At 52.1% G+C, this 13,597-nt stretch overlaps 1 protein-coding gene across 1 annotated transcript in view; it reads left to right on the top strand.

Annotated features, from left to right (window-relative positions):
- KIAA1755 (KIAA1755 ortholog) overlaps positions 1-5,513 on the top strand; it is a 37,856-nt gene extending 32,343 nt beyond the window's left edge. The window contains 3 exon segments of the mRNA XM_044262319.1: positions 336-557; positions 4,506-4,747; positions 4,749-5,513. Of these exon segments, the coding sequence (XP_044118254.1) occupies positions 336-557; positions 4,506-4,747; positions 4,749-5,199 (915 nt within the window). The 3' untranslated portion in view covers positions 5,200-5,513.
- The last annotated feature ends 8,084 nt before the right edge of the window (positions 5,514-13,597 follow it).

Consider the following 13,597-nt stretch of genomic DNA (forward strand, 5'->3'; position numbering starts at 1 on the left):
AAGGAATTTGTATCCTTGATGTACTGGACCCTAGTTCAGCCCCTTTCAGTTCTCAGGGAGTTCCTAGGCCAGCAAGGACTGGGGGAGACATGTGGGGATGTGCAGCAGGAGCCCCAAACCCAGACCCTGGGTTTTTCCGAAGGAGATGACTCTAAGCAGAGTCCCAGTGAGGCAAGTGGGCTGCTGAGGCAGAGGCCTGGCCCCATTTTACAGATGAGGCAACAGAGGTCTGGCAAGTGTCACTACCCAGCGGCCGGACAGTGGAGGTTCCTGACCTCCGGAGGAGGCCTCGGCTAGGATGGGAACTGAGTGGACCCCCTCCTCTCCCCGCTCAGGCCCAGTACCGCCGTGGCCTGGAGCTGTCCAAGCAGGCGGCTGAGCTGGGAGCCACAGCCAGAGGAAGCCGCGCGGCGGGAGGAGCAGAGTTCCCGGAGCTGGCAGCCTTCGCTTCCACCCAGCGGGCCTTCCAGGCGAAGCTGACCCACTTCTACATGGCGGCTGAGCGGCAGCGCACGGACCTGGAGACGCTGCTCCACCTGCACCTCTTCTGCAAGAAGGTGAGCCTGTGGCCGCCTGCCAGGACCCCTCCCCGCCCTCTGCAGCCGTGAGCTGGGGTGGGGACAGCAACCAGCCCCTGTACAGCCCTGGGCTCTTCCTTCTGTAACCCTGTAGGGTGGGAGGAGAGCATGACCTGCATTTTCTAGAAGAGAAGCCAGGTGGGATTTAGGACCCCCCTAAATCAGTCCTGGCCGATCTCTGACCTCAGCTTGTCCCACTACACCCGGCAGCCTCCCAGCGACCCGAATGTCAGCTCTCGGAGGACACTCAGAATCACCTGCTTCTTCAACATTGGGATGAGGGGAAGGGTGCCAGGTGTTTTCCAGAATCCAATCAAAGCCATAGACTTCGTCTCCATGGGTAGCTCACTAGGACGACTGCAGGTCGTCAGACCAGGTCAAGAACGTTGATCTTGCCCCACCCCCCTGTTGCGGAGCTGGGAAAACAGGATCAGAGAAGGGCTGTCATTTAGCCAACGTCACACAGCAAGCTCATGGCACCATTCGAGTGCCTTTCCCATGCCTCACCTTGCCCTGCACAGATGGTGGGAGCTGGGGAAGGGGAGGCGGTTGGAAGAGGTGGGCCCGAAAGGCTTCTCTGAGCCCCCTCAGAACAGAGGTCTCAGTCCTTGCCAAGAACCCAGAGTTCGGCTAGTAGTGGGGAGGAGAGGGTAGAGCTCCTCTGAGGGGTGGGAGTGTGGCAGTGCTGGGGTAGCAGGCAAGAAGAACTCCTTTGCTTTGCGTCCATCATCACTTCGTAATCCAGTGCAGCAAGGTTGAGTGGTCCCATTCTACAGATGAGCAAACTGAGGCCCCAAGAGGGACAGGGCTTTGTGTAAGGCCACACAGCTGCAGAAAATAAGATTTGGAATTTAAACACAGATGGATTCATGATGCTCTCTGTTCTTCTCCAAAGATGCGAGGGCAGCTGGTAATAGATTCCCCTGTTCCATCAGGCGTGATGATGATGATGATGGTGATATGATTATTATGAGATGAGCCCACATTAGTGACTGTGGACTCCATGCCAGCCACTCCGACAAGTGCTTCACAAACCTTGCTTGACTTGATCTCATCATCTCTATTTGTTCTTTTTTAATTTAATTTATTTAAAGTAGGTTCTATGCTTAATGTGGGGTTCGAACTCCCACCCCGAGATCAGGTCCCATGGTCTACTGACTGAGCCAGCTAGGTGCCCCTAATCTCACCATATCTTTATGAGGGAGGGGTGCCAACATTGTTTCCATTCTGCGGATGAGTAAACCGAGGCCCAAAGACGGAAGTGCCTCGCTCATGTTTCCCCAGTGGGCCAGTGACCAAGCAGGATTTGACTTAAGACCCCCACGCCCACCTCTCCCAAATCCATTTAGTCAAATCTCTCATTTTCTTGGTGGAGAACTAGGCTTAGGAGGACAAGGGAACAGCCCGGGCTACCCCAGATGGGCCAAGAACCCACAGTTCTGGCCCAGGCCCAGTGCCCTCAGACTCACCCCCTCACACAGAGTGTGGGAAGGTCCAGTCGTCAGGCTGGCCCAGTACACAGGAGACAGAAAACACGGGATGCTTTGGAGGGCGGCAAGAGGGACTCTGGTCAAGTCCTGCCTGGGGCAAAGGGAGGACAGGTCACTCTCTGTCTCTGTGGGGCCGCTGGATGTGGATGTGGTCAGTGGCACCAAAGGGACTTCCTCCCAGCTGACAGGAGAGAGCCAAGTAGTGGCCGCATCTGAGGCTCAGAGTCAGGGACAGCTTCTGCCCGCACAGGCCGTGTGACCTCAATGAGGTCTCTACTGCTCTGGGTCTCAGCTCCTTGTCAGGAATAACTATCGTAACAGTGATCGTAACCAATGCTTCTGTAGTTCCTGTTACGTGGTGGCCTTGCTCATCATTCACTTGTCATCTTATTGTCACACCCACCTTTGGAGGCAGGTGATATGATTATGCCCATTTTATGCATGAGGAAACACAGAGAAGTCAAACAACTCCTCCAGGGTCACACAGGGGGAAGTGGCAGAGCTGAGACTCCAACCCAGGTCCCCGGGCTCTGGGGCCAGCCTCGCTGGGTAGTGAGAGGAGGAAATGAAATGTAAGTAACCCTCCCCTCCCCCGCCCCCGGGGCTGTATTCTAATTTGGTGTTATTATTATCGGCACCAATAGGATCATCATTAGTCGCAGTAGGAGCGGTGGTAATGCCTCATGGGTTGAGGGCATCTGGCAGCTTCTCTCACTTGCTTACTAATTTCAGCCCAGATCAGCCCCGGAGAGCCGACTCAGGGTGACTCTGTGCCTTCTCACTCGCTCTGCCTCAAGACCTGCTGGTTTCTTGTCTTCAGCGCTCAGCTCACATGTCCCCCTGCCTCCCGCCGGGCTGTCTGCCCCCCTCCCCCGCCCCTCTCTCTGGTCACCCTGTTTGTCTCACTTCAAGGTGCTCACTGTGATCTGGAATGATCCTGTGGCTTCATCACCCCCCGGGGAGGTGAGCCCCGGGCCTGTGCCCTCATCCTTCCCAGGTGCCTGGGGCGGGGCAGGTCCCCATAGGGGTCAAGTGGCCAGAGGGAGAGTGAGGAGTGAAGAGTGAGGCGGAGGAAGGAAGACTAGGAGGGAGGGGGGCGTGTGGGAAGATAAAGCTCCCCCCGCCCCCCCCCAGGCCTGGAAATCCTACAGGAGGTGGGAGCCTGACTTGGAATCCCACCATGGCCACCTCGCTGTTTGACCTGAGCAGGCCCGTGCTCCTCTCTGGGCCTGAATCCTAATCCACACACCCAAAGGGTTGGTAAGATGATGGCTAAGGTGCTGCCCATCCCTGCCCAGCCCAGCCTGGAAGATGGAATCCCAGCCAGGCGGACAGACAGACAAGACAGCCCTGGGCTGGGCTCAGCCCCAGGCTGAGAACCTGCGTCCGGCAGCTTTGGCACTAAATAATAATAAAACAATTGTGCCGCTAACAGAGAGTTATGGAGCCCTTTCCCAGCCATGAGCTCCGTGTGCTGCCGCGAATATGAAGCCATTTATCTAAAGACAAGTTCCCTTAATCCGCGGAAAGATGGTTTCCTTGGAGAAAACGGTTCTCCAATCCCCACAGCTAACAGCTCGCTGTCGGCTTCTAAATTAATGGAGAGAAAGATTATGTTTTTCACGAGCTGCTGGGAACGTGTTGGCTCCTTTGCAGCCTGCAGACATTTTGTGGATGAAGTAGGGACAGTAGAATCCCAAAATGAGGCAGAGGCCCAGCTGAATGGACACCCCCACCCTGGGCCTGGGTCAGCTGGTGGTCTCGCTGGTGAGTGTATGGGCACTGCCCTCGCTGGACCAGTTTCCCTCGTGCAAGGACGGGCTTGAGAGATAAATCTGTGGAAAGCTGGACGCATCTGAGTTCAAGTCCCAGCTCCCTCCTGATTTGCCGTGTGACCTGGGGCAAGTGATTTCATGTGTCTGAGCCTTGGTTTCCCCCTCTGTGAAATGGGCTGCTGGTACTATTCAGTGCAATCATACAAGAGTTACACAGAGCTTGGTAAACAGTCGGTGCTCAATAAATACCCATGAGATGCCTCCCTCCGTGCCACTCAGAACATGTGAAGACAGTGTTTCCACAATCCAAGAACCCAAATGATCCGCTAGTACCACCTCCCCTTCTTGAGAAGGAAAGGCAGAGCCCCAGCAAGGGGTGAGTCTTTGTGGGCCCCCGAGGGGAGGAGACCATGCCTGAGGCTCCAAAGGGGACTGAGGCCCGTTAGCTGACGGCAGCTGTGTTTACCTCAGGGAAGAGAGGGGACCCGTTGTCTTCGCTGGCAGCAAAGACATTCAGGGCCACACACAGGAAACCAGGGCATTGACTGGGTGCTTCTTATGACTTCATCCCAACCGTACTTCCTCTCTGCTTGGAGATGGGCCTCCCTATCCTATGTCCTGCTCCTAGACTGAACCCCAACTTCCTCTCTTGTTGCCCCCAGATGACCTGGTTTCACACAGACTGCCAGGACCTGATGAGGCAGCTCAGGCTGGGCAAGGCCCAGAGGGCCAGCCCCGGAGACCAGCGCCGCCTCGACCGCTACCGGCAGCGCCTGGCCTCGGAGTTCCCCACAGAGAAGCTCACGGCCATGGGGCTGCAGGTGGCCTCCCTAAGCCAGGAGGGCCTGGGCCAGGACCTGTGGGAGGAGGCCCGGGTGAGGCACGAGGAGATCCAGACCCTTCTGAATGGCCCACTGCCCATGCCCAGAGGGGCCCAAGGCCCGCTCAGCACCCCCAGAAGTCAGAAGGGCAGCTCCCAAGGGCCAGGGTCCGAATGGAGATGTTGCTTCCAGAGGAAGGTGGGGCCTGCCCCCTTCAGACTTACCAGGCCTGGACCATTTACCAAATCCCTGCTGGCCTCGGGCCCCCAGCGAGGGACAGAACAGAAATGGGCAGGTGGGCTTTCTGCCCCAGGAAGCTGGTCGGGCCGTAGAGGCTGAAGAAGGCAAAGGCCCCCAGGAGTCCTTTTGGTTTCCAGCCCCTGAACCCTTCTTTGACCCCCTATTCTCCCGGCAGCGACTCCTCAGGCAGAGCAAGACCCCCCACCCTACTGGGGGCAGCTTCTCCTCGGAGGGGACAGACTCACAGACGTCTCTGGAGGACTCACCCCAGACGAGTCCCCCTGCGTCCCTCTAGCTAGGACCTCCACCAATGGCACCTGGCCCCATGGTGGCTGGGGAGGGGCCCAGCAGCAGGAGGGAGCTTTGGAGCCCCGGCTGGGGCTCGTGAGCACTCACTGTGTGTTTGACCCATGCTGGGAGAGGGCAAGAAGCTGAACCTGTTCCCTGACCCAGAAACTTCTAGGAAGACGTGACTCACCATCAGAATAGTGAGAACAGAGGGCAAGGCAGGACACGGAGGAGCCTAGGACCGACTCCACAACCCCCGGGACCCATGGTGGAAAGAGCTGTTGGTACAGACCCTTCCAGAGGTCTTAGTCTCAGGCAAGCCAGACACCCACCGGGAGTGCAGGGGTGCAGAAGCTTCCCCTGGGGGCCCACGGGACCCAGTTGCCAGAAGTGGGGGGATTCGGGCTCCGCTTCTGATCCGGGACGGGGATCCCGGTGCCTGTTTATTTGGCTGTGATTTCAGGAACCAGTGTGGAGGAGAAGGGAGGTGAGTGTGGGAGGAATAAAGGGTGTGTGGTCAAGTGAATCAGTGCTGGATGACGGTTTCTGCTCTGGGCCAGCCTGGGGCAAAGTGAATCCCAGAAGGAGGAAGGGCAGGGAAAGCTCGCTCTCTCTCTCTCTCTCTCTCACCTGCTCTCGCTCTCAAGGGCTCCTCCCACCAACAAGGCCATCCTCCCACCCTCCAGGAACCCCATGGGGTCTTGTCCTCTCCCTGGGTGCTCCAGAGAAAACCCTCTCCCCCTCTGCTGTTCTGTCTTCTCTCCCCCCACACCCATTTCAGACTCTGTGAATTCCACTCCCCCCAGCCCAGGTCCCCACCCCACCCCCCTGCTTTAGGCAACGATTCTGGTGCCCAGTGTCTTAGCCTCGTGCTGGTGGTTGGGGTGGGCGAGAGCGGGGAGACCACATCTCCATCCAGCAAGGGGACAGGCCCCTCTGATCTCACGGTGAAGCAGGGGAGTGAAGTTCTTGTCCCACGGAGTTGAAGAATGAATTTTGGGGACAAAGGAGAGTGAGTACTAAACAAGAACACAGACAAAGGAATCTCGGGAGATGAGAGGGGTCCTGACAGGGAGGCTGATGTGGGTCCCCATTGACACTCTTTTATTTAGGACTGATCAGGGGGCCTGTGGCCTTAACATTCTTGTGCTGTCTTGGTTTGAGTAAGGACCAGTGATAACATCTTGAATAGCTTACTTCTTCTTTGGGGTCAAGTTATTCTTTGCTGGTCACAATGTAACTGTCATAAAAAGATTCCCCACCTCTGACGCCTAGGGCAGGGTTGTCTGCTTTGTTCCCTTATTTCTGGTTTTGTTAGGCCTCAGCATTTCTGGAATTTCTGTGAGCCTAATCATGTAGCTCCTTACCTATCTCTCTCTACCTAGCCCTGCCTGTTGTTTCTCGAGTATCTAAAGATTCTATTTATTTATTTGACACAGAGAGAAGAGAGAGAGAGAGAGAGGTCACAAGTAGGCAGAGAGGAAGGCAGAGAGAGAGAGAGAAGCAGGCTCCCTGCTGAACAGAGAGCCCGGTGCGGGGCTTGATCCCAGGACTCTGAGATCATGACCTGAGCCAAAAGCAGGGCTTAACCCACGGAGCCACCCCAGGCACCCCTCTTCTTGAGTATCTAGAAGACCACCAGGCTTTCACATCACCCTGAGTAACCCTGGCTAGCACCTCCGCTGAAGGTCATTTTGCTGGGAAAGGGTGAACCCCCCATCTCCATCTAGAATGCATTAACAAGGTGGCCTCTGAGGGCCTGGCCCTGGAATTTTCCTGACTCTAGGCAGAGGGTGGGTACTCAGCTCAGCTCTGGAAAGAGAGGGAGGCGGGACTAGAGCATGCCTAGGGGGACAGGCGAGTGTTTCTTTGGAGACGGCTCAGCAAAGAAAGTAACACAAACCTCAATGCCCAAGATGGCTTCAGCAATCTTCTAGGACTCCAGATTTTTTTCACATGTGCTCTGTGGCCTGTCTGCCTCAGAGCCTTGAGCAGAGCTGATCAAAGGCAGCTTCCTAGGGGGTCCCACCCAGATAATTAAAATCAGGGCCTGGGAGCCAAGGCAGGGCTAGAATCTGCCTTTGTAATCAAGAGCTCAGGTGTTTCTCCTGTGACAAGGCGAGGTGGGGTATGGTGGGGCAACACTTGGAGCTGGGGTCCGAGCTGTCCTGGCCCCCCAGCCCAGGCCAGCTCTCATTCTTGCGTTCTACTCTCCTGCCTTCCATCCACACTGGCCAGAGGATGCAGGAGGCAGTTGCTGAGCCCACCTCCATCCATGCCTGTCTCCTCAGAGGGGGACTGAAGGCTCTTAAAATGCTGTTGCTATAGCAACGGCATCCAACCAGTGGGGACCACAGGCAGGGAGCCAGGGCACCTGGGGTGCAAGTATGGAAACTAACTTTGGAGAGAGGAGAATACAGACGCTGCAAGGGAAGAGGGGGGATGGGGAGGAGGATGGATGGTTCCAGAATCCTTGCAAGGGAGGGCTCCCCAAAGCCATCTTGTGCATCCCTCTATCTCTAAAAAGAGCCAAACCCCAACACCCCATCTACATCCAGCAGTGCATGGTGGGGACAGGGGATGCAGAAATGAAATCTAATGATGAATAATGACATATACAAATAATAAATAATAATATTAATAGCTAACATTGCGTCTGCAATTTCTTTGTGCCTACCTCGGGACTAAGCACAGTAGACGCTTTCCAGGGCTCCCTGGATCCTTCACAACAGTCCTGTGAGGCCAATACCAAGTTCAGTCTATCTTAATGAGGAGGAAACAGACATCTGAAGTGCCACACGGCAAGTGGCAGAGTCAGGACTTGGGGCCACGCTGACATTTTGGACTCATCTTGGGACGGTTTGGGCTGATTGCTGCTTCTGCACCGGCCACACGCTTTGTCCCCTCAGAATTCGTGCTGAGCCTGGCTGCTGCTATGTACCCCAGCCCCCTCTGCTGGGCTGGTCTTGGTCCTCTGGGTGAGGCACCTCCGGTCTCCCGCAGCCCGCGAGCCAGTGTGGCAAAGTGGTCAGTCGCATGGCTCAGGAGCTGGACAGACCAAATTTCCGCCCGGGCTCTGTGCCTCAAGACCTGTGCATCCTTGGCCAAGTGATGCTACCTTTCTGTGCCTTGGTTTCCTTCCCCATACAATGAGGATAATCAGATCTCAAAGCCTCGCTGTCAGTGCTAAGTGAGTTCTGATGTGGAAAGCCCTGGGAAAGGTGCCTGGAGCATACTAAGTGCTGGAGGATTGGTATCTAGCACCAGCATTGTACTCTGGCACCAACCCGGCTGGCCCATGCTTTCACTATCCAGCCGATCAAGGAAGAAATTTCTCCAGAGGCCACCAAGAGATTCCAAAAGAACGTTCTGCTCTTTGAATTGTGTGGACTTCTTAATTAGTTTTCTGATTAACTGACTTCTGCCCTAACCTGCCCATGGTGGGGGTGCGGCGTGTGGTCTCCCCTAAGAAACGTCCCACGAGTGACCACAGAGCTATGTGTCAGCGAAGCCTCAGCCCCTCAGCGGCTGCTCTGGGGAGTGGAGGTGCAGGGTCCCTCCGTGCTGGTGGAAAGTCTGCCAGTGACATGACTGCGTCTAGCTCACCATGATGGGAGCTCCTTTCTCATGCTTGAGGGGTGGGCAAGCATGCCCACGGTGGGCACGGGGTGGTGGAAGGGGCAAGGCCCGGGAGGCAGGGACCTCCAGCGGGATTTACCCGCTGCTGCTGACTACCCACATGACCCTGGGCAGGTTGCTTCCCCTCTGGCTTATCTGTCCAATCAGGTCACTAAATGAATAAGGAATTTTCTCATCTTTAGAATCAGAGAGCCCTGCCTTTGAAGCTAAGCTTAACAGCCTAAGGACTCTGAGCAGAGGGCCACCTCTCAGTTTTTCCACCTGCCCAATGGGTTTATCAAGGCTCCCGGGCCAGAGTGATAAGATCTCTGCATCCCCGAACTCCATACCAGACCTCTTTCCCTCTCCAGAGAGGTGACTGTCTGGTCAGGGAGCAAAGCCTTAGAAACCCACTGGGCGGTGGCTTGGTGCAGAGGTAAGACTGAGCCGAAATAGAAGTTAAGGCACTTTACAGTTTACAAGGTACTTTTTTATTCATCCGTTCTCTTACAATCCTGAGGGCACAAAAGTCATACTTTGGAATGTCCCCATGTTACAAATGAGATGACTGAATAAAGATGGGTGAGAGGAGGGGCCCTGACCAAGGTCAGATGACAAGGAAAGGGGTCATAGGACAAAGAGGGGGAAGCTCAGGATCTGGACCCTGGTCTGATTGATGGCAAACTTGGGAGCGCAGATAAGCCTCCAACTTGTCGGCCACTCTGATGTGGGCGCTCCCCACCCTCCTGCCCTCAAGTTAGCCTGCCAGGCCCAGACAGAGTGGCTGGTCGGAGTCAGGGCACAGGCTGCCCTCATAAAACAGGGACATTCTGTCCTCTGGGGACTGTGAGCTGGCCTCCAGCCTGGAATAAATCCATCAGCCTCAAAACCCCACCCTAAAAAACTCCCACCTAAAAAACTGGCTTTCTGAGGCTGGAGCCAGTGGGGCCTCTGGAAATAAGTGCCCTGGGTAGGCAACAGGACTCCCAAAGTCCCATCCCCTTCTGTTTGGAGCGTGATGGGGGAACCCGGGTGAACCCCTGCACTCCTCAGGCCTCACTTGCTCCATCTGTGAAATGGGATGGGACCAGCAGCTGATGGTAAACTAGTGTCGTCTCACGTGTGGAACTCCCGCTCTGCCCTCCCAATTCCACCGCCCTCTCTGTGCACTGAACACCTCTCCAGGTGCTCAGGCTGGAAACCTGCCAGTTGTCCTTGAACTTCCCCATAGCCTGGAAATCCACCTGCCCATCTCTCTCTAACCTTCATTTCCCTCTCCCTCCACACTCCCTATCTTCATCCCAGCTTCCACCCTCTCTCCCCTGGATCCCCTGGACAGCTGTCCTGTGTCTCCTCCACGGTCCCCCTGCAGCCACTCGGGCCCCTTTCATGTGTCTTTCACACAGAACCTAGAGGCACCTTAACAAAATGTCAGATAAGGTCCAGCCATGGTTCACGCCACCCAGTGACCCCCTGTGGCTCTCCAGATAAAGACCCACCCCTCGCAGTGATGCACAAAGCTCTGTGTGGTCAGGCCTCTGCCTATGGCTGTAGCCTCACCATACCCCCCAATCTCCGCATTCTCTCTGAGTTCTGGCAACACTGAACTTTTAGTTCCTTTTAGTTCCTCCACCATTCCAAACTCTTTCTAAGGTCAAGTTCCCTTAAAAGCAGACCTGGAGATGAGGGTCAGGTGCAGGTGAGTTGTTGAAAGGCCATCAGAGAGGGAAGGAGGCCAAGGTGCTGTTGTAGACCAAGTGTCTGCCTCTGCCTGGTGACACGGGGACCCCGCAGGGCATTTTATACTGCCAAGGCCTATGGGGCTCTCTGCAAAAGGGTGCTGCTCAAAGCAGGGCCCAGGAGCCTGAGGGCAGTCTTTGGAAGTCTTTGCAGGTGCAGTCCCATGAGGATAATATTGAGTATAAAGAATACGTAGGAAGCACTCACAACTAAATAGTAATAATAATAATAATAATAATAATAATAAAATAATTTTTAAATGGGCAAAAGATCTGAATAAGCATTTCTCCAAAGAAGATACACAAAAATGCCAATAAACAGACGGAAAGATGCTCAACGTTATTAGCCATCAGGAAAGCGCAAATCCAAACAATAGTGAGGGACAACCTCACGTCCACTAGGAGGGATGGAATCAAAAAGTCAAATAAAGCAAGTGTTGGCGAGGATGTAGAGAAATGAGAAGCCTCATACACTGCTGGTGGGAACGTAAAATGGCACAGCTACTTTAGAAAACAGTTTGCCAGGTCCTCAAATGGTTAAACATGAAGATACCATATGACCCAGCAATTCCATTGTGAGGAATATAGCCAAGAGAAATGAAAACCTGGGTCCATGCAAAAATTAGTACATGAATATTTAGAATTAATTATTAATAATAACCAAAAGGTAGGGGCGCCTGGGTGGCTCAGTGGGTTAAGCCGCTGCCTTCGGCTCAGGTCATGATCTCAGGGTCCTGGGATCGAGTCCCGCATCGGGCTCTCTGCTCTGCAGGGAGCCTGCTTCCTCCTCTCTCTCTCTCTGCCTGCCTCTCTGTCTACTTGTAATCTCTCTCTGTCAAATAAATAAATAAAATCTTTAAAAAATAAAAATAAAAATAATAATAATAATAATAATAATAACCAAAAGGTAGAAGCAACCCAAATATTGATCAACAAATGAATGGATAAACAAAATGTGGTATATTCAAACAATGGGACATTAGTTAGCCGTAAAAAAATGAATGCAGTCACTTCCTAACTTATCCTATGAAGCCAACACTGTTCTAATACCAGAACCAGATAAAGACATCCCAAGTGGGGCACCTGGGTGGTTCAGTCATTAAGCATCTGCCTTAGGCTCAGGTCATGATCCCAGAGCCCTGGGATGGAGCCCCGCATCGGGCGGACTCCCTCCTTGGCAGGAAGCCTGCTTCTTCCTCTCTCACTACCCCCGCTTGTGTTCCCGCTCTTGCTGTCTCTTTCTCTGTCAAATAAACAAATAAATCTTTAAAAAAAAAAAAAAGACATCCCAAGAAAAGAAAATTACAGACCAATATACCTTATGAATATACATAAAAAATCCTCAACAAAATACTAGCAAACCAAACAATATATTAAAAAAGATTATACAGCATGACCAATTGAGATTCACTTCAGGAATGCAAGGGTAGTTAAGCATAAGAAAATAAATCAATGAAATATATCATATTAATAGAATGAAAGTTAAAAACCCACATAACCATTCTGATGCAGAAAGGCATTTGACAAAATCAAACACCTTTTCATGATAAAAGATAGTCATAAAACCAGGCAGAGAGAGGAAATTACTCAACTTGCTAAATGGCATTTATGAAAAACCCACAACATTAAACGCAATGGTACAAAAGTGAAAGCTTTCCCCCTAAGATCAGGAAAAAGACAAGGATGCCTGCTTTCACCAGTGCTATTCAACATTGTACTGGAGGTTCTAGCCAGAGCAATTAGACAAGAAAAAGAAATAAAAGGGATCCAAATTGGAAAGAAAGTAAAATGGTCTCTATTCACAGATGACATAACCCTGAATACAGAAAATTCCAACTAACCCACAAGAAAACTACTAGAGCTAACATTTGCAGGATGTAAGATCAACACACAAAAATCAGTTGTGTTTTTATATATCAGCAATGGATAATCTGAACAGAAAATTAAGAAATCAATTCCATTTACAGGGTACCTGGGTGACTTACCTGGTTAAGCATCCAGCTCTTGATTTTGGCTCAGGTCATGATCAGGTCCTGGGATTGAGCCCTGCATCAGACTCTGCGCTCAGTGGGAAGTCTGCTTCAGAATTATCTCTCTCCCTCCTTCCTCCCCACCCCGACTCTCCCTCTCTCTCAAATAAATAAATAGATCTTAAAAAAAAAAAAAAGAAATCAATTCCATTTACAATAGCATCTAAAAGGATAAAAGCTAAGGATAAATTTAACCAAGGAAGTGAAAGACTTATACACTGCAAACTTTAAAACATTGCTGAAAAAATTAAAGAAGACCAAAAAACATGGAAAGACATTTCAGGTACATAGACAGGAAGATTTAACATTGTTAAAATGTCAATGCTGGGGTGCCTGGGTGGCTCAGTGGGTTAAGCCGCTGCCTTCAGCTCGGGTCATGATCTCAGGGTCCTGGGATCAAGTCCCATGTCGGGCCCTCTGCTCAGCGGGGAGCCTGCTTCCCTCTCTCTCTCTCTGCCTGCCTCTCTACCTACTTGTGATCTCTCTCTGTCGAATAAATAAATAAAATCTTTTAAAAAAAAATGTCAACGCTACCCAAAGCAATCTACAGATTCAATGTAATCTGTATCAAAATTCCAACAGCCTTTTTTGCAAAAATGGAAAAACTGATCCTCAAATTCAGGTTGAATTCCAAGCAGCCCCAAATAGCCAAAACAACTTGAAAAAAAAAAAAAAAAGGACAAAGATGGAGAACCCACAGTTCCCAATTTCAAAACTTACTATAAACCTACAGTAATCAAAACAATATGGCATTGCCATTAAGACAGACATCCAGACAGATGGAATAAAATTGAGAGTCCAGAAATAAGTCCGTGTATCTACGGGCAACTGGTTTTCAACAAGGGTGCCAAGTCCATTCAGCAAGCAGTACTGGGACAGCTAGATTTCTGCGTGTCAGAGAAGGAAGCTGGACCTCTACTTCACACCATATAAAAATGAACTGGAAGTGGATCAACGACCCAGAAGTAAGAGCCAAAACTATTAAACTCTTAAAAGAAAACTTAGGAGTAAATCCTCA

This window comes from Neovison vison, chromosome 8 (assembly GCF_020171115.1).
Source record: "Neovison vison isolate M4711 chromosome 8, ASM_NN_V1, whole genome shotgun sequence".
NCBI classification, from domain to species: domain Eukaryota; kingdom Metazoa; phylum Chordata; class Mammalia; order Carnivora; family Mustelidae; genus Neogale; species Neogale vison.